This window comes from Nothobranchius furzeri, chromosome 11 (assembly GCF_043380555.1).
Source record: "Nothobranchius furzeri strain GRZ-AD chromosome 11, NfurGRZ-RIMD1, whole genome shotgun sequence".
NCBI classification, from domain to species: Eukaryota; Metazoa; Chordata; class Actinopteri; order Cyprinodontiformes; family Nothobranchiidae; genus Nothobranchius; species Nothobranchius furzeri.
In genome coordinates, this window is record NC_091751.1 from 33,992,102 (window position 1) to 34,009,813 (window position 17,712).

Below are 17,712 nucleotides of genomic sequence, written 5' to 3' on the forward strand. Positions count from 1 at the left end.
GGTGTAAACATGAGACTTTGCAGCAGGAGAGAAAGGGGGGCATGTAAAATCTTCAGGCTAGTCACAAGGACTGGGGTGAAAGACTCCCCTGGTGCATTATGGGTAAATAAAGTGTGGATGATTGGAACACAAGGTGACTTGGTGGCTTACTTACTGTTCATTCAGAGATCTCAAGAACCAGGAAGGTGGAAAAAGCTATTCTGAGGAATTACAGAAGACCAGAGACAACATCAGACACTTCTGCATCATTTTTATTTAAAACATTCTTCACACATCTGGCTGGCGACCCATCGCCACATGTTTTCCACTACAATTCTCTCTTTTGGACAAGATTCCTTTGGAGTGTGACGAATGCACCAGAAATTGGTTTGGAGTATTTGACTAAATTATTTTGAAGCTACTGAAGACGAATGAATAGTTTATTAAAATATTTGAAGGAAAAAATTCTGAATGTGATTTATAAAAAATTGCAGCTGTGTTGAATAATCGAGTGAACCACACCTCACCCATCCTGCAGCTGACTGCAGATGGTCACAGAAGAGGAGGATTTGGTTTGTGGGAGAGTCTGATTTTCTACTCCAGCAAATCAACATTTACAAATAAACAACATAAAATAACCTTTTGCTAAGAACTGTTTTAAAGAAGAAAAAAAATTCAAGCAATAAATGAAGATAAAACAAAAAAACTACTTTCTGCTGAAAAAAAAAAACCCGATAAAATAATTTCGTGTCGTAAGTAATTGTTCTGGTTTGGACCAGTAGGTTCTGGAGAATCCAGCTCCAGAGAATACTTGCTACTCAGATGAATGATTCCAGAGGAGCAAACAAAGCCAATGTTTTTTTTTTTCCTCTGTAGGAGAAACTTTTATTCTGAAAATATCCACGAACGTTACGCATTTCCTGTACGCCGAGCATAAGAACGTGGAAGTCGGCATTAGCTTCGTGTGCGGTTCGGACCCAACAGCTGACGTTAGTAAAGGTTTGTTTTCCTTTGAAAGTCAGACAAAGAACCGGAAACAGTTACGAGCGGCTTTCTAATGAGACGGCTTAGTCAGAGCCAGACTTCCGGTCAACAAACGGCTGATAGAGGCGAGAGAAGCTGCTAACCCACCGGTTCTGACTAGCAGGTTCAGTCTGACCACCAGTTCTAACTAGTAGTTCAGGTCATACTACGTTGCCATGGTGATCTGCCTGTTAAGATCATGTTAGCATGATTAAAGTTCAGTGGAACAGCTTGAGAGTCTCGGTCCACATGACCCAAACAGAACCTGGGTTCTTCGAGGAGCCTTCTGGCATTTCTCTTGAATCATCTATAACTTTTAGCAGGTTGAGTCAGTTCCTATTGAAAAACCTAAACCAACTTCATGGTTTCTGTCTGCAGTAAAGAAGACAGACGTCGTGCGTGTCCTCCTCAGGGGTGATGCAGCAAATATGTCCCTGCAGGTCATGCTGCAGCAGAGGATTGGCTCCACCCAGGTGCAGCTGCAGAGGGCAGAGCAGCTTTATCCAGGTGTGGAAGGTCACCAGAAGCTTTGCAGCAAACTTCGTGCTGAACTACGCTTCCTGAAGCGGGTGGAGGCTGGACAGCAGCAGGTGAAAGAGTCTCACCTGCACAGCACCAACCTGACCCACCTGACTGCCATCATTGACGCGGCCCAGAGTCTGGAGGGTGTTGTGGCCCTGTTGCATGTCTTCACTTATCAGGACACCAGCGGGCACCGCCGCACACTGGTGGTGGACGTGGTTGCCAATGGGGGAAACACCTGGGTGAAGGCGGTGGGCAGGAAGGCGGAGGCGCTTCACAACATCTGGCAGGGGCGGGGTCAGTATGGGGACAAGAGCATCATCCGTCAGGCTGAGGAGTTCCTGCAGGCCAGCCGTCAGCAGCCCGTGCAGTATCAAAACCCCCACATCATCTTTGCCTTCTACAATGGCGTCTCCTGCCCCATGGCCGACCACCTCCGAGACATGGGCCTGTCGGTGCGTGGGGACATCGTAGCTGTCAGCAGCGTGGAGACATCAGAACAGGAGATGGCTGGAGGGGACGAGGACGACGCTGAAGCTAACAAGGAAGCTGAGGAGAAAGACGAGGAAGCGACAGCAGGGCTAACCCTGGTGGAGCGCGGGACGGTCGTAGCGCACCTGGCTTTTCCATCACAGCTGCAGGTGGAGAAGTGTAACGGAGTGAATCTGGACATCACTACACTGATCACCTATGTGTCGTCGCTGAGTCATGGCCGCTGCCATTTTACCTTCCGTGAGCCAGTTCTGACGGAGCAGGCGGCTCAGGAGCGGCGGCAGCAGATTCTGCCGCAGCTGGACGCCTTCATGGAGGGGAAGCAGCTGTTTGCCTGCCGTGCTGCTGTGCACGACTTCCAGGTGATCCTGGAAACACTGGGCGGGCCTGGCGAGAAGGAGCGTGCTCAAAAGCTGCTTGCACGGCTCCACTTGGTGGATGACCAGCCATCGGAGCGCACGCTGCGCCTCACGCCCAGCGCTAAGGTCAACCGCCGTTCGCTCATGATCTTTGGTTCTGGCGACTCTCTTAGGGCCATTACCATGACGGCGAACAACCGCTTCGTCAGAGCTGCAGCCAATCAGGGGGTCCGCTTCAGTGTTTTTGTCCACCAACCCAGGGCTCTGACAGAAGGCAAAGAATGGAGGGCCACGCCCATCTGAGGAGGCCACACCCATGGGCTTCCTGCACAAGGACAGTCGCTTAGATAAGCATTTTGAGTTTCTCAGTCTGAATTCATTAAAAACTTCAAACATGTCCTTCCTGTCATTGTCTCTGTGTTACCTCACAATAAAAGTAACTGATAACACACACACACACCTTAACACAACAGTGAGGGCGGAGCTACCTGCGCACAGGCGTACGCCAGTTTCTGGTCTCGTGCTTTTATTGTGTAAAGCCGGTTTCACACTGCAAGCATCAGCAGAACGGAACAGCAGCAGAGCGGCTCACTCGCGAACTTCAAAGCGGTCCTTTTCACACCGGGAGTGTCTTGGCCGTGGCACGCTTCCTCGCTGCGCCTCGCTGTACGGGTTGTTGATTCCGTTAGATCTAAGTGAGGAGGGGTTTCTGTTTGTCTAATCGTAATAAAAATATGTAATAGATAATCACAAGAAAAATAAAGGAACCAGGGGTGGTTATTTAGTTTTTCTGACAGCAATCCTTTGTTTAATTGGATGTTGAGTGATAATACTGATAAGTTGTTGAATTGGGTGGTGCACTTCAGATTTGGGGTTTACAATATGGTTTTCCTTAACGGGCCACAAACGCTTTATTTTGAAACGCGCTTCAGCAGGTGAAACGTTTTTAGTCCCGTTGACTTGCATTAGTCTTTTCGTTCTTCCGGCAAGGGCGTAGGAACCGGGGGGGGGGGGGGGGGACGGGGGACGGGACGGGGGGGACGTGTCCCCTCCAATATTGGACAAACGCGCATTTGTCCCACCCCCCACCCCCCCATGACATGGAGAAGAAAAAGATTGATTTTGAAATATTTGACTCGCGAGCTTTTATTTTGAAAGACACCGCGGACTTCTCTCCGACACAGCCCCTCCCCTCAGGGAGTCAGACAGGCTGGCTGAGGGAAGCAGGAGTCAGAGCCGGCCGGGGCAGACACAGGTGTCAGAGACAGACGGTAGCAGCTCAGCGAGTCCCTCTCATGGGCAAAAAAAGAAAGAAAGGAATTGTGAGTTGGTAATAATTTAGTCCAAGAGTATAATTGTATTTCTGGTCAAACTCTAAAATGGCTGACTAGCGTAAACATCTTGCTAGTTAGCATTAAACATTAAACAACACTACTAGTCAACAAAAAATGGCGAATTTTACAGTAACAGACAAAATCATTTGACACGAAATAAATAAAAAAGTTGAATCTCCACATAAAAATGGAGTTTGTAAGTGTTGATTGTTGCTTGTTTGTGACATTATCATCACATTTCATTTTTAAACCTTATTCATGTCACTTTTTTCATATAAGAGACCAGAGGAAGTTCAGCAGGAAATGATGAAGAAGGTGAGACAGGCAGCGCCAGACCTGCTGAGGGTGAGACAGGCAGCCCCAGACCTGCTGAGGTGCAGGTAGGTGCTACAGTGGAGTGAGATTTTAGATGGTTGATGATGAGAGGAAGATTCGAGCATGATAACAAGTGAGCACGACTAAATAATACTATAACAAGCATGATTTTAACATTGCACTAGTCGTCCAACAGTGTTTTTACTCCTTATTCCTGTCCACTGTTTTTATATTAGAGATCAGATGAAGTTCAGCAGGAACCTGCTGAGGGTGAGACAAGGAGAGCCAGACCTGCTGAGGGTGAGACAGGGAGAGCCAGACCTGCTGAGGGTGAGACAGGGAGAGCCAGACCTGCTGAGGGTGAGACAGGGAGAGCCAGACCTGCTGAGGTGCTACAGTGAAGAATGAGATGATTTTAGGTTGCTGATGAGAGGAAGATTTGAATGTAATAATAAGTGAACACAGTTAAATATACTGTATGTAATCCCATAACAAGTAGGGCTGGGCAGTATGGTTTAAGAATAAATTACATTCTGTACACGCTTCCTTAGAAATATTAGAAAAATAAGTGTTAAACTCTGCTTTCTGGTGCATTTACACAGCAATTTTGGCCACTGTTTTTTCTGTTGTCCGTCTGAATATTAATGTAGTTCCAGCTGTTGTTGTAAGTGAATTATTTCGTTTTTCATTCTGTCAGAATCAAACAGATTGTTCTGATTGTTGGTCAGCATTGTTAGCTGATGTAGTTTAAAATATTCTGATGAGAGTCAGATCAATTCAGACTGAATATTCACAGCTTTAGTCTTGTATTAAATATGTTTACACATCTCTACCCATATGTATAAGATAATATGTCCTACATTCATACTATTAAATAAAAATAAAACAGTACTGACACATAAACAGCTTTTTTATAATTAAAACGTCCACGTTGGCCGGTAGTCACCTGGATCTGGCTAATGGGGAGCCTAAGTCTCCTCCCCTTCTGGCTGGCTCGTGGGTCCCTGATCAAAAACAATAAAACCAGAATGTTAGTGAACTGGGCTATAAAAGTTATTTTCTTGTCTTTCTGAGCTTTGCCTTATGCCTTGAGTCACATGTCAGGCTTTTCTAATCCTAGAGTTTCACCGTCTATCAGATTTTCTATCAGAAGCTAATGCAGGAGATAGCGGTAGGAGACTATGTTCATGTTCAGCCTACATGAAACACTCAGTGACACGTTAGAATCAGAAATTATCATTAAATGTATTTTTTTCAGTGAAGTTGACCTATATATTGACCTACAACAGATTTGTTAGATTTCCGAAATGTGTCCCCCCCAATGTTAAACTCGTTCCTACGCCCTTGCTTCCGGGTACCCGTGAGCCGACTGGACAGGGAGGAGACTTAGGCCCTGTCCACACGTAGCCGGGGATCTGCCAAAACGTAGATATTTTTCTACGTTTTGGCCTGTCATCCACACGAAAACGGAGTTTTTTCACACGAAAACGGATCTTTTTAAAAACTCCGGCCAAAGTGAAGATCTGCGTTTTCTCCGTTTTGGGTGTCTGCGTGTGGACAGACAAAACCGGAGTTTTAAGGTCCGCAACGTCACTTTCCGCGGCAAAAAAATGCTGACATCACGTGTGTGCGACCTGTGTTTACACTAGCCGACAGCATGGATGCCCTCAGAGCTGCGCTCGCTTTATCAATCGTCCAAGCGCTTTTTGCTTTTGCAAGCGGAATTACTGCTCCTTGTGGAAGACCACAGACGATGGACGAGGTTAAGAACGGGGGAAGTACTGCCGCCTACAAGCCTGGCATGTCCTTAACAACGTATTTATCCGGGTACGTGTGGACAGTTTTGTTTTAAAACGCGGTGGTGTGGATGCAAGTTTTTGGAGGGGCGGATATTCGTTTTAAAAAAAACCCGACTACGTGTGGACTAGGCCTTAGGCTCCTTATGGCTTCCAGCTGATTAAAACTCCACATTCAACATCTCAGAATATTGTGAAAAGGTTCAATATTCTAGACTCAAAGTGCCACACTCTAATCAGCCGATGAATCCACAACACCTGCAGAGGTTGCTGAGCCTTGAGGTGGTCTAGTCTAACCCTACGCTGCAATTAGCCATTATAGTGGGCGGGTCTCTTTCATCAGCCGCAAAGTGGAACATTTAGGATGCGTGCCAGAAGCAAAGGGACGCTGTCTTTGTGTTTTGAGTCTATTTTTACATGCTACGCTTCCAAAATGCTTCAAACTCTGCAGTTTAGGTCTGGCAAGACACAAAAGCTGTGTACAACATCTGGAAACTTTCAAAATAAAAGGCATGTTCAGATAAAATACGTCATTTCCAGTGAAAATCCCGTAGCCGATGTAAACAGGTCCATGCAGCCGTCTTTCTCCTTGCTTGTTACTGTGTGGACTGAACTCATGCAGTGTTGCAGTTCTGCCATGTTTTAGTGACTACCGGAGGGGCGGCCTGGAATGCTTCGCGCCCATTTGCAAGTTCAACGCCTCTTTTTCGTACACGGCTCTTTCAAGTCCGGTGGAAACGAGGGGTACGTTGGGTTACTGACATGAATGGATTTCTGTACCAGGTTTTTGACTTTACTCTCACCAGTAAAACAGAACAAACCCATAATCCCAACCAAGATTTAGAAACATCTATGGGTTATTAGATTTTAATGACACTTAAAACAGAAAAGTCTAATAAATACTTAAAGACAAGACAGACACTAGCATGTAGGGTTTTCCACAATGTGCTGGTTTCTATAATCTGGGTTACTCAGTGACCCTCCCCCATTAATAATCTGGGATTGTCAGTATTTTGGTATTATCAATAACCCACTGTCTTCTATAAACTGGGATAACCAGTGACCCACTGGCTGGTAGGGTGAGTGGTGATGTGACCACAATAAGGACTAAAGACAAACCTTTTCAGAAACACATTTTACTGACAAAAATAAAAACATTTCCTGTCTGCAGTGTGAATAAAAACAAACAGTCTGAACACATTGATCATTGGGATCATAACGCAAACAGGTCAGGTGAATGCAGCTGCTAACTTCTTATTGGCTGCTGGAAGCTGGCCTGGGCCATGTGATCCTCCTGATGGCGGTGGCGGCGTCTGCAGCACTGATGGGCTGCAGCATTTCCCAGGGATCCTCCAGCATCATGGGACTGAAATATTTCTCCACAGGAACGTCTGACGGTCTGGACTGAAACACAAAACCAGCGGGATTAGACAGTGTTCTCAGCCCTATCCTCTACACCCTGTTCACTCACGACCATGTAGCCTACCACTGCAATAACATCACCCCACTGTGATGCATCACCAGCAGAGATTAAACTGACTTCAGGAGGGTGGTGGACATCCTGGGGGACAACAAACTCACTCTTAACACAAACAAGACCCAGGAAAGGACAGTGGACACGAGCAAGGAGAGGAGACCTCATCAGCCACTGTTCATCCAGGACCTTGAAGTGGAGAGGGTGAGCAGCTTGAAGTACAGCAGCAGCTATACTAGCATGTCCCCTAGGATCCTCAGCATCTTCTACAGCTGCACTACTGCGTCCGCCCTGACCACCTGCATCACCACGTGATACGGCAGCGCTACTGTGAAGGAACACAAACGCTTGCAGTGAGTGGTTAAGACCGTGTCTAGGATCACCAGGACACCACAACCCTCTCTGCAGAGCATTAACCACCAGAGCACAGAAGAGCTGCCTCTCCAGCATGGCCTCCTCTCACTCTCACCCTCAGGCCGGAGGTATAGAAGTGTTAAGTGCACCACCAGCCCTCCCTGCACTGCACCTTCAGGTGCTAGAGTGGTCCCCATACTCGCACCTCCACTCTTGCACCCCTCAGTTGTGCGTTCCCGTCCAGGGCGCAAAGGCGTAGTGTCTCGATTCTCAAGTGTGGAAGTTGGCCACGCCCCTTTTGCACCCTTGATCTGCAAGGGTGTTACCCATAATCCATTGCTGCGTGGGAGTTTTAAGAAGGCAGAGCGATGGCTCAAATGCCTTTTTCTGGAAAAAAGTATTTCCAAGTATAATTATGGAAATAGTGTTTTATTGTTGTGTACATTTGTTTACAATCGCTGGTTTCTGTTTAAAGATGCGTCACATGTCTTAAGTGTTGTTTAAACGGTAAACAACCTGTATTCTCAGGGTTCTACAACCCCCCAAGGTGCTTTACAACATAGCCAGTCATCCACACGCTGGTGATGATGAGCTACACTGTAGCCACGCTGACAGAGGGATAACTGCTTTTACACACACACACACACACACAAAGAGGCTGCACGCACACACACACAGGCTACACGCACATACACAGGCTACATGTGCACACGCACACACACACACACATGATGTTCTTTCATTAACGTAGGGAAACCTGCAGAAAATAGAACGAGTAGTTTAAAAAGAATCATTTAGAAACGGAACTGATGATCAACCGGAAACGGGATGAAACAAGAAAATGAAAACTTTTCTTTCTGGATCCGTGACGTAAGTGACGTAACGGTACCTGTGGCAGAAACTCACATAGATATGTATATAAACACACCTGATCCTGGACCTGTGTTTATATACATATCTATGGAAACTCATCCCGCTGACAGGGCCACGTGACCACTTCCTAAACCGAACATGGTGACATCACGATCCTTTACCCGACGCAAGACCCCGCGGACATCCTGCTGCTGCCAGCATCAACCCAACCAGGACCAGAACCTTTGGGTAATTCTGTTGATCATGATTATTTTACAAGAAATGAGTCGGAACCCGGACCCGAACCGGTACCTGGTTCGGAGAAGCTTTCGGGTTGAAGGACCGAGGCCGCCGGAAACCGTTTCCGCCGCGTTGCATCGGACTCGCGAACGCCATGGACCTGTAGCCGAACCCGTCCACGTATTCTCCTGCAGAACCGGGAGTGAACGGGCTCCGGTTCTGGGGGGAGCCCGTGAACGGGAATCCCCAGCTGTGGCCCGGGGAGGGGAACCTCCCAGGCGCCCGCTGAGCTCCTGGACTTCGCTGAGGTCGGTACATCCGAAACAGAGAGCAGCTACAGGAACCGGAAACTCCTCGACTCATCTAAAGGTCACGTAGCCTGTAGCGCCGCTGAGCGGCCGAATGATGGGAACACCGGCTCTTTTAAGAGAACCGGTTCGGCTTTCAAACGGCTCCTCACAAATGAACGAATCACCAGAAATGATAGACTGTCTGTACCGATCCTTAGCCAAGGTGACCTACCCTATGGTTTCATGAACGACTTTCTTTTGTTCCTGAGAGCCTAAGCCGCAGTGGACAATAAAGTTTTATTGTTTTCTATCAAATGTTTATTATTTCTGTAACTTGTGTATGACGTCACCATGACGCTGAACCATCAGCCTGCTGGTAGCAGACCTTCCCTTTGTGCATTCAACACTCTGTGGTAACAAACAATTGGGTCTAAATACTGCTGTTTGTCTGTCTTTCCTTCCTCTTTCACACATCCACTAACCCGTTATCTTCAGCTCCTATGCCCCGGGGAATTTCTCCCTGTTTTCACAGTGATGGGCAGAGCTGGATTAAATAAATGGACTACACTAGGCAGGCTGCATTTTTAGCCCCCCCATCGATGTTATTTAACGAATTGAAATATGAAACTTACCAAAGTTACTAATAAAAGTTCGTGCACATTTTACATAGCCTAGTTTTTGGTTACAAATTGGTTGTTTGTATGCCAGAATAAGTCATGTGTTGTATGTAAAACATTCTATCAGACAATTTTTTATATTAATAATTTATACGTCATTACACAGCTGTATTAAATGCTAATAAATTATCCTCATGTTATCCATTGGGAGTGTCAATGTCAAGGCAGTAGTAACAGTAAATAACCACTAGGTGTCATTAAACTATGTAAACAGAGCAAATATGTTTATCTTATTTGCTCTGTTTACATTTAATCAACACATTTAATTAAAAAGATTTTCTGCTAAATACAATAACTTACAACATTTATAAATGTTGACAAATTAATCACATGATAGTGGAAAGACATTCAAGAGGAAATAGATGAATTTGAATGGACTGAAGCATGTTTAAAGGTGCAAAACAAACTATAAACATACAGCTTAAATTATTACAGAATAATTTTTATAAATCTATAATCTTAAAAGAAAGTATTTTAATAAAATGAAAACATCTTAAGTTTTGATCTTGCTTTATACTCATTCAAGCTGTTTTAGCCTCTGCTGAATCAGAAATTCTGTGTGAATTTTCTGAGTGTGAACTTATTTTTTGTTATGCTATTTGAACATTAATAAAAATATTTAAAAAAAATTAATAAAACCAGCAACACTTACCAAGGAAACCATTTAGCATTCTCCAATCTGGTATAATCAGCTTTCCAGCATCACAGGCCTCAGTCACAGCAGAAACACGTCTAAAGAAACGTTACTTGGTTACGCTTTGGTTTATGTCTCCAGATTTCCTCTGTGATGCAGAGAAATATCCAATATTTTGAGAGGGATGGTTTAGTGCAAAGTACTCACACATCCTGTCATCAATTTGGTACCACTTTGCAGGATCAGATGGGTAGCTTGCTAACACCCCTTCTGGGTCTAGATGCTCCTGCTGACAGCCTCTGCAGATCCTTGCAGCAGGGCTAGGCTGAAGTTAGCAATAATAGCAGATCAAATAAAACACAGTGTGGGATTTGTGAAACCTTTCCCTGATTTGTGAAACTCCAACAGAGCCTTGAAAAATCGGTCTGCGCGTGCCCCATAGCAGCACATGTCAATGAGCACGGATAGTCCGACTATCTTGAAAATACGCCTCCCAAAACAATTCCTCCGCTCCTCCATTGTTCTAACGGTGTAGTCTTTTTCTCCTGGGCCGGCTCTCAGACAGGAACTCCGTCATATTACGTAATATATCGTACACCTCTGAAAAGCGTGGAGTGTCACCTTTCTGAAACCATTGGAATTACGAAGGTTGCGCAAACGTTCGAACAGTTACGGTAGTAAACATTTGTGTGTGGGCTCCGGCGAAGTAGACGATCACGCTTGAAGAATATCTTGGAAGCTACATGGATGTTCATTTGGCTAAAGTGTGTATGATGTACTTTTAATGTATCTTCGAATAGTAAGGTGAGAAATGTTAAGACATTTTAAAATTGTCTCGTGGGATGTATACGAAACATGTATTCTAATTATTCTTTGTCCTGGTGGAGAATCCAGATTAGAAACAGATCTGGTGCAGGTCGAAGCACTGGGACCAGTTCCTCTGGGGTCTCCACCTCCATCATCTAGGCTGGGTCCTTAAACTTATCCATGACCTACACCAGGGTGTGACAGAGTGAGTTCACTCAGTAATCTCACTCAGAAGAATTTCAGTAAATCTTTTAGAATAACTCGACACAACGTAAAACTGGCTCGGCGTCAGGGAGGGTCGAGGCCATAAGCGTTTTTATGAACCAGACTTGTTTTTAATCCAGGTGACGGTTTGGATCTCTTTTGGTATATTTAATCTGGCACTTCACATCACCCAAGTTTACCAAGTTAGGGTTAGGGAAACATAAATGTGGGCTTTCAGCGGAAACGGATGTATCGCCCTGATGGAACACAAATTCTTCTGAACGGATCCAGAGCTCCACCTCAGAACACAGCAGACTAATAACGATCTTTATTATAATACTTTATAATTCATTTTCTCATTTCAGTGTGGATCTTCCTGGAAGCCCTTGCTGGATCCGCTGTCCCTGTTGCTCTGCTGGTTCTGTTCACTACAAATGGACCTGCATGACTTAAAGTGCGACATGGAGAGCAGAGTGAACAGATCCTGGCAGCCGATCTCAGGTCTGATTTAGCAGCAGAGTGTGAGTGAAACTGTGGGCGTGAAAGTCTTGGAATAGCGCTATGATGGAGGAACAGTTTGTAGTGGAGGTGGTGTCGAGGTTAGTGGCTGTCGCTCAGAGAGCAGCACTGACGTGTGCTGCAGCTAGCCCACACACAAACACACATCCTTCACTCATATGACAGTGCACCACCTCTCATTATGTCTCTTCATGTTCCAAAGGGTCCAGAAATCTGGACCTGTCCTCCACCAGTTGTCCTGATGAGGGTTAGGGTTCAACAGCTCGGCTAAGGGACCAGTAGGGTACATAGGCCTGGCTAAGGGGCCAGTAGGGCACAACGGCTCAGCTAAGGGTCCAGTAGGGTTCAACGGCCCGGCTGAGGATCCAGTAGGGTACAATGGCCCGGCTAAGGGTCCAGTAGGGTACATAGGCCTAGCTAAGGGTCCAGTAGGGTTCAACAACCTAGCTGAGGGTCCAGTAGGGTACAATGGCCCGGCTAAGGGTCCAGTAGTGTATAACAACCCGGCTACATCCCAAAGTTTCTTCCAATTGAACCCACGTAGCTCAGGAGGTAGAGCAGGCAGTTCAGTCATCGAAAGGTTGCAGGTTCCATCCTGGCTCCCAACAGAGAATGCTGCTGTTGTGTCCTTGGGCAAGACACTTAACCATCTCGCCTGCTGGTGGTGGTCAAAGAGACCGGTGGCGCCTGTGTTGGGCAGACTCGCCTCTGTCAGTGTGTCCCAGGGCAGCTGTGGCTACATCGTAGCTCATCACCAGCGTGCAATGGGTGAATGACTGATTATGCTGTGAAGTGCGTTGAGGGGTTGTAGAACCGTAAGAACCCGCTATACAAATACAGACCATTTATCATTTAACATCAGTGCACTGAGTTCAGTTCATTAAGCCAATCAGTAACAAGTTTCCTATATAAGGAGCCCAGCAGGTCACATCGAGTCACTGACTAGTGTCAGAGTCTTTACAGCAATCCTCATACTAAGCAAGCATGCAGCGACAGTGGAGAGGAAATCTCCCTTTTAAAGCTACAACAGCAAATCTACAAAACAAGCTAGCTTAAAGCCTTTCTTCATGCCTCTTAACAGCCTTCTAACATCTTTGTTACATTTATTCTGTCTTCTTTAGCTGATTCCATTTTATTAGTCCGTCACTAACACACCTGGCATGTTTCGGCTCTCACCGGCGCCTTCGTTAGAACTTTCACCGATGTTGGTGGCATCACTGCCATCTCCATTTTTCTGAGAGCAGTGGGTTGACAATATCGCCCTCTACTGCCCGCACCTTCTCTGTTGATCACCAAGTCCCATGAGTGGTCCAGCTTCAGCCCTGCTTATGGTCCCGGGCCCACGTCTCCTCTTCGTCGCTTCTTTGATCCGTCTTCTGTTGTTCTGTGTTTATGATGGTGTGCTGTCCCAGTATATGGTTTCTGTTCTAAACTGCTTATTTCTTTATTGTACTTTCTGCTTCTCGTTTCTCTGCTCTTGTGCATCTTTGCCTTGTTTCTTTCTCACATCTATGTTCTATTTGTCGTGTTGCGCTGGCGTCCGATATCTCCTATGTATGATTTATCGCAGAGTTTGCATGGGATTTAGTAAATGACTTCACTCTTTTGCTCTGATGAGAACTTGTCTTTTTGTCTTTTTCTGACTGCCATGTATAGTTTTGTTGGTGTTGTGTTTTTTCAGTGCTGTTATTATCTTTTCTGTATGGAAGGGTGCAGGCATGTGCAGAGGCCTTCAGGCTTATCTCATTTGCGGGGATAAAACATCAGTGTTGCAGAGCCGTGTTGCTGTTAGCCAATCAGAAGAGAGACATCAGAATATCAGGAAATAAAACTCCAAATCCTGCTGTTTTCTGCTCCCCTCTCTTCTGAGTCACCTCCTTTCTCTTGTACCCCTAAGAAGCCCCAGCATCTTTATGTTTTACTCTACTATCGGGTTGTACCCTCTCCCAGGGCTGCCACCATACCGTGGTGGAGGCTTTTGAGTGTCCCAATGATCCTAGGAGCTAAGTTGTCTGAGTCTTTATGCCTCTGGTAGGGTCACCCATGGCAAACAGGTCCTAGGTGAGGGATCAGACAAAGAGCAGCCCAAAGATCTTTCATGATGAATAATATAAATGGAAACCATGTTCCCTCGCCTGGACGTGGGTCACCGGGGCCTCCCTCTGGAGCCAGGCCTGGAGGTGGGGCACGTTGGCGAGCACCTGATGGCCAGGCTTTCACCCCTGGAGGTACCGTGATGAGATCCTAAGGCCCATTGTTGTGCCGTTCATCCACGACCATCTCCTCATGTTGCACCATGATAACGCACGGCCCCATCTAACAAGGATCTGGACACAATTCCTGGAAGCTGAAAACATCCCAGTTCTTGTATGGCCAGCATACTCAGACATGTTACCCATTGAGCGTGTTTGGGATACTCTGGATCAGCGTATAGGACAGCGTGTTCCAGTTCCTGCCCATGTTCAGCAACTTTACACAGCTACTGAAGAGGAGTGGACCAACGTTCCACCGGCCACAATCAACCTGATCAACACTATGTGACAGAGATGTGTTGGTCTACGTGAGGCAAATGGTGGCCACGCCAGATACTGACTGGTTTTCTGCCCCACCACCCCCCATAAAGCAAAACTGCACTTGTCAGGGTGTCCTTTTATTGTGGGCAGTCTACGGCACACCTGTACATTTATTCATGCCGTCATCAGCCCCTTGATATGCCGCACCTGTGAGGTGGGATGGGTTATCTTGGTAAAGGAAAAGTGCTCACTAAGGGTTTGTTAGGTTACTGGTCCCACCCAACAACAGCCAGCTGCTGATTTCCAGAGATGCTCTAACTTGGTGAAAATACAGAATTGTGTTATTCTCCAATAATATAAGACCTTTTTATAGCAGGGTTGTAAACACTTTTCTGTCACCAGCAGATGATTTGACCTTGGGTTAGGCTGTAATGTTCTGTTTGAGGTTACCTCTATGGTGGTGTAACCAGAAGGTGCATTGGCTTTACGACATCATCTTTATGTTTCTGAAATCAATTCATTGTTTCAGGTCTGAGTTTGTAGGTTAGTGAACAAACAGCATCATCGGGTCAGCCGGGTGCTGGTTCTCTCCGTCTTGTGAAAGTTTAATTGTACAACCTCACTGGCTGCCTGTTGGATTCCAGCAGCCAATCAGGGAACAGGATGGGACAGAGGAGGAAGCGGAGGAGCCTCTCAGTCTGAGCGTTGTCACTCTAGTTTTTATCTGTAAACAAAGAGCCGAGTGTCGGGTTCCCGCATCGACCAGGCGGCCTCTGTGGATGTGTGAAAGTAGCTCAGACCTGATCTGATCTCTGAAGACAGACAGAAGCTGACTGTCTTAAAACACACCATCAACACAAGATGAGGAGGATCATCTGTTCCGCGATGCATTCAGGCACGTTAGCAGAGGCAAAAGCTGTTTAACCAACAGACCAACAGGGTTTTCAGGGTTTTTCCTGGCTCAAATTGAGGCAGAGGTGGTACCATCCTGACCATGCGCCAGCACATGCATACACTGTTCAATCAACTGCCTCACTTTTTTAAAGGCAAAATATTTTTTGTTAAGTGTTCTAATCTAAGCTTCTGTGGATTAATTGAATATTCCATTTGACAACGTTTCAAGTGAAACATAACTGGTTTGCTGCTAAAAATATGAAAGAAAACAACAAAATTGTCAGGCTGAAGTAACAGACTCTTATTATGAAAGGCTCAATAATATGCATTAGATTGGTGTTTAGTTCCCTTTTTCCCATCTGATATCCATCCATCCATTGTCGGAACCCGCTTTGTCCATGTAGGGTCGCGGGGGGGGGGGGGGGGGGGGGGGGGGCTGGTGCCTATCTCCAGCGGTCAATAGGCAATCAGGTGGGGTACACCCTGGACAGAGAGCCAGTCCATCGCAGGGCAACACAGAGACACACACACACACACACACACACACACACACACACACACACACACACACACACACACACACACACACACACACACACACACACACACACACACACACACACACCTAAGGACAAGTTAGACAGACCAATTAACCTAACAGTCATGTTTTTGGACCCGGAGAGAACCCACTCATGCACAGGGAGAACATGCAATCTCCATGCAGAAAGATCCCAGGCTGGGAAGCGAGCCCAGGACTTTCTTGCCGCAAGGCAACAGCTCTAACCACTGTACCGCCCTCCCATCTGATATTTATAGTTAAAATATTTTTAAATATTTCACCTACATTTCAATAACATTTTAGGTTTGTATTAATAACACTCATCTTAATAAAAATAACACATACATATATCCAGTAAAATATAATGCATTTCATTAACATGCATTTATGTTGGAAATGGTAATAACATGTCATTTCTGCTGCTAACAATGTAATGGTGACATGTTTATTATGTACAGGTTGGCAATAATCCAGTTGAAATTATTCAAAGATAGAAGCGTTTGTGAATTATATACTACAATGGCTTGCCATAATTCCTGCTCCTGTGTGTGGAGCAGACTTGTAGCAGTAATTTGACTGGTATCTGCAGCAGTTCTAATTAGTGATGGGAATTCTGGCTCTTTGAGAGAGCCGGTTCTTTTGGCTCAGCTTACCAAAAAGAGCCGGCTCTTTCGGCTCCCAAGTGGCCCCTCAGATTTTCTGTTGCGTAAAGTATATTTATCACCAAAAATAATGCAAAACTATATGTAAAATGATTTACTAATGTAAAAAATGCAATATATCAAATATTTATCCTTTCTATGGATTTAATAACTGAACACTTTAAGAAATCGCCACTTTCAGACTACTGGTGCTCATTTTCTCACCGTGTTCATCACACTCTCCTCCCTTTCGCTCGCCTTTTTCACATGTGTTCTGCTGTGTGTCTGAGTCTTATCCTCCCTCTTCCCCGCCCCTACTGCTCTGTGTGTGGACAGTCTGGACACGCAGTTACTCATGTTGACCAATCGCCTGCTTTCACCAAAGCAAGAGGGGAGGGGGCGGCTCCCAATGACGAGCCGGCTCCCGTCGTCCACTTCAAAGAGCCGGCTCTTACAGCCGGTTCGTTTCCGACCGACACATCACTAGTTCTAATCCATAGCGCTGCAGGATGCAGAATAAACAGGATGGTGGGGACTTTTCATGCGCTTGTAGAGTTTAGTCTTTCATAGTTTTACGATCATCACACAGTTTTCTGTGCGCCACTTGATCGTGAGACTGCTACCCGTTAGCTTTAGCATTAGCCAATCTGCGTGTATCTGCACTTTTGATCCCAAACTTTGGACCGGTTCTGCCTTTGTGCCTTTGCTGGTTCCTTTATTTTCCTCCACTGCATCCAGATTACCACACTGTGCGCCAGTAAAAAGTATTTTTCTTACACGTAACTTACTTTTGTTCAATAAAGTCTGGGGAAAATGGTAATTCAAAGATGTTGCACCAGTGCTACGTTTAAAAATAAACAGACACGCTGCAAAAGTTTTTTTCGTCGCACTGTACAGCCCTGCTCTGATATGGAAGAGCCTGGAAGAAAATCAGGACGTCAATAGCACCAACCATAGATATGTACCAAATAGCGAGAAGAGCTATTTTTGATCTTTTTCTGCAGCGGTTTTTGTGCTTTTCGGTGCACCGCTGCTGATACAGCACCCCTGTAGTGGCGCATCGCTGCAACTGCAGTTAAAATAACATCAATATAGCTGGAGGCAGAGTGAAATCAGGCTGGGGCGGCACAAACGTAGCTGAAGGCGGCCGCCACACAAATTTGAATGCAGGAAAAGCCCTGGTTGTACCTGGGCAGTCCGAGCAGGTGTTCCAGCAAACAGACAACAAAATGTT

General features: G+C 45.8%; 2 protein-coding genes and 1 long non-coding RNA gene across 5 annotated transcripts; 2 read left to right on the forward strand and 1 right to left on the reverse strand.

Annotated features, from left to right (window-relative positions):
* The first annotated feature begins 880 nt into the window (after nt 1–880).
* On the forward strand, nt 881–2,772 carry c11h7orf25 (chromosome 11 C7orf25 homolog). Of its 3 annotated transcripts, none has more exons than XM_015977017.3 (2): nt 881–968; nt 1,381–2,772. In XM_015977017.3, exon 2 carries the CDS (start codon nt 1,431–1,433, stop codon nt 2,676–2,678), a length of 1,248 nt encoding a protein of 415 aa, XP_015832503.3. In that variant the 5' UTR covers nt 881–968; nt 1,381–1,430; the 3' UTR covers nt 2,679–2,772. The 3 variants fall into 3 exon arrangements, with proteins under 3 accessions (XP_015832503.3, XP_015832502.3, XP_054593762.2); XM_015977016.3 differs by having other exon boundaries at nt 892–978; XM_054737787.2 differs by lacking the exon at nt 881–968 and adding an exon at nt 1,027–1,126.
* Nucleotides 2,773–3,487: 715 nt separating this feature from the next.
* LOC129160766 (uncharacterized) lies at nt 3,488–13,485 on the forward strand. Its single transcript, XR_008561254.2, has 3 exons — nt 3,488–3,697; nt 3,989–4,089; nt 11,718–13,485. It is a non-coding gene; the product is annotated as an uncharacterized lncRNA (long non-coding RNA).
* On the reverse strand, nt 6,937–9,102 carry mplkip (M-phase specific PLK1 interacting protein). The gene is made up of 2 exons (XM_015977020.3): nt 8,813–9,102; nt 6,937–7,224 (listed from the first exon to the last, which is right to left on the reverse strand). Exons 1-2 carry the CDS (start codon nt 9,056–9,058, stop codon nt 7,075–7,077), a joined length of 396 nt encoding a protein of 131 aa, XP_015832506.2. The 5' UTR covers nt 9,059–9,102; the 3' UTR covers nt 6,937–7,074.
* Nucleotides 13,486–17,712: the final 4,227 nt, after the last annotated feature.

What these genes read in the sequence shown, in the direction of transcription:
- mplkip (XM_015977020.3), bottom strand. Translation starts at nt 9,058, where the DNA reads ATGTACCGACCTCAGCGAAGTCCAGGAGCTCAGCGGGCGCCTGGGAGG. An exon ending in CGAAAGCTTCTCCGAACCAG is followed by an intron (nt 7,225 to 8,812) that starts GTACCGGTTCGG and finishes TTTGTGTTTCAG; the next exon opens with TCCAGACCGTCAGACGTTCC.
- c11h7orf25 (XM_015977017.3), top strand. Translation starts at nt 1,431, where the DNA reads ATGTCCCTGCAGGTCATGCTGCAGCAGAGGATTGGCTCCACCCAGGTG.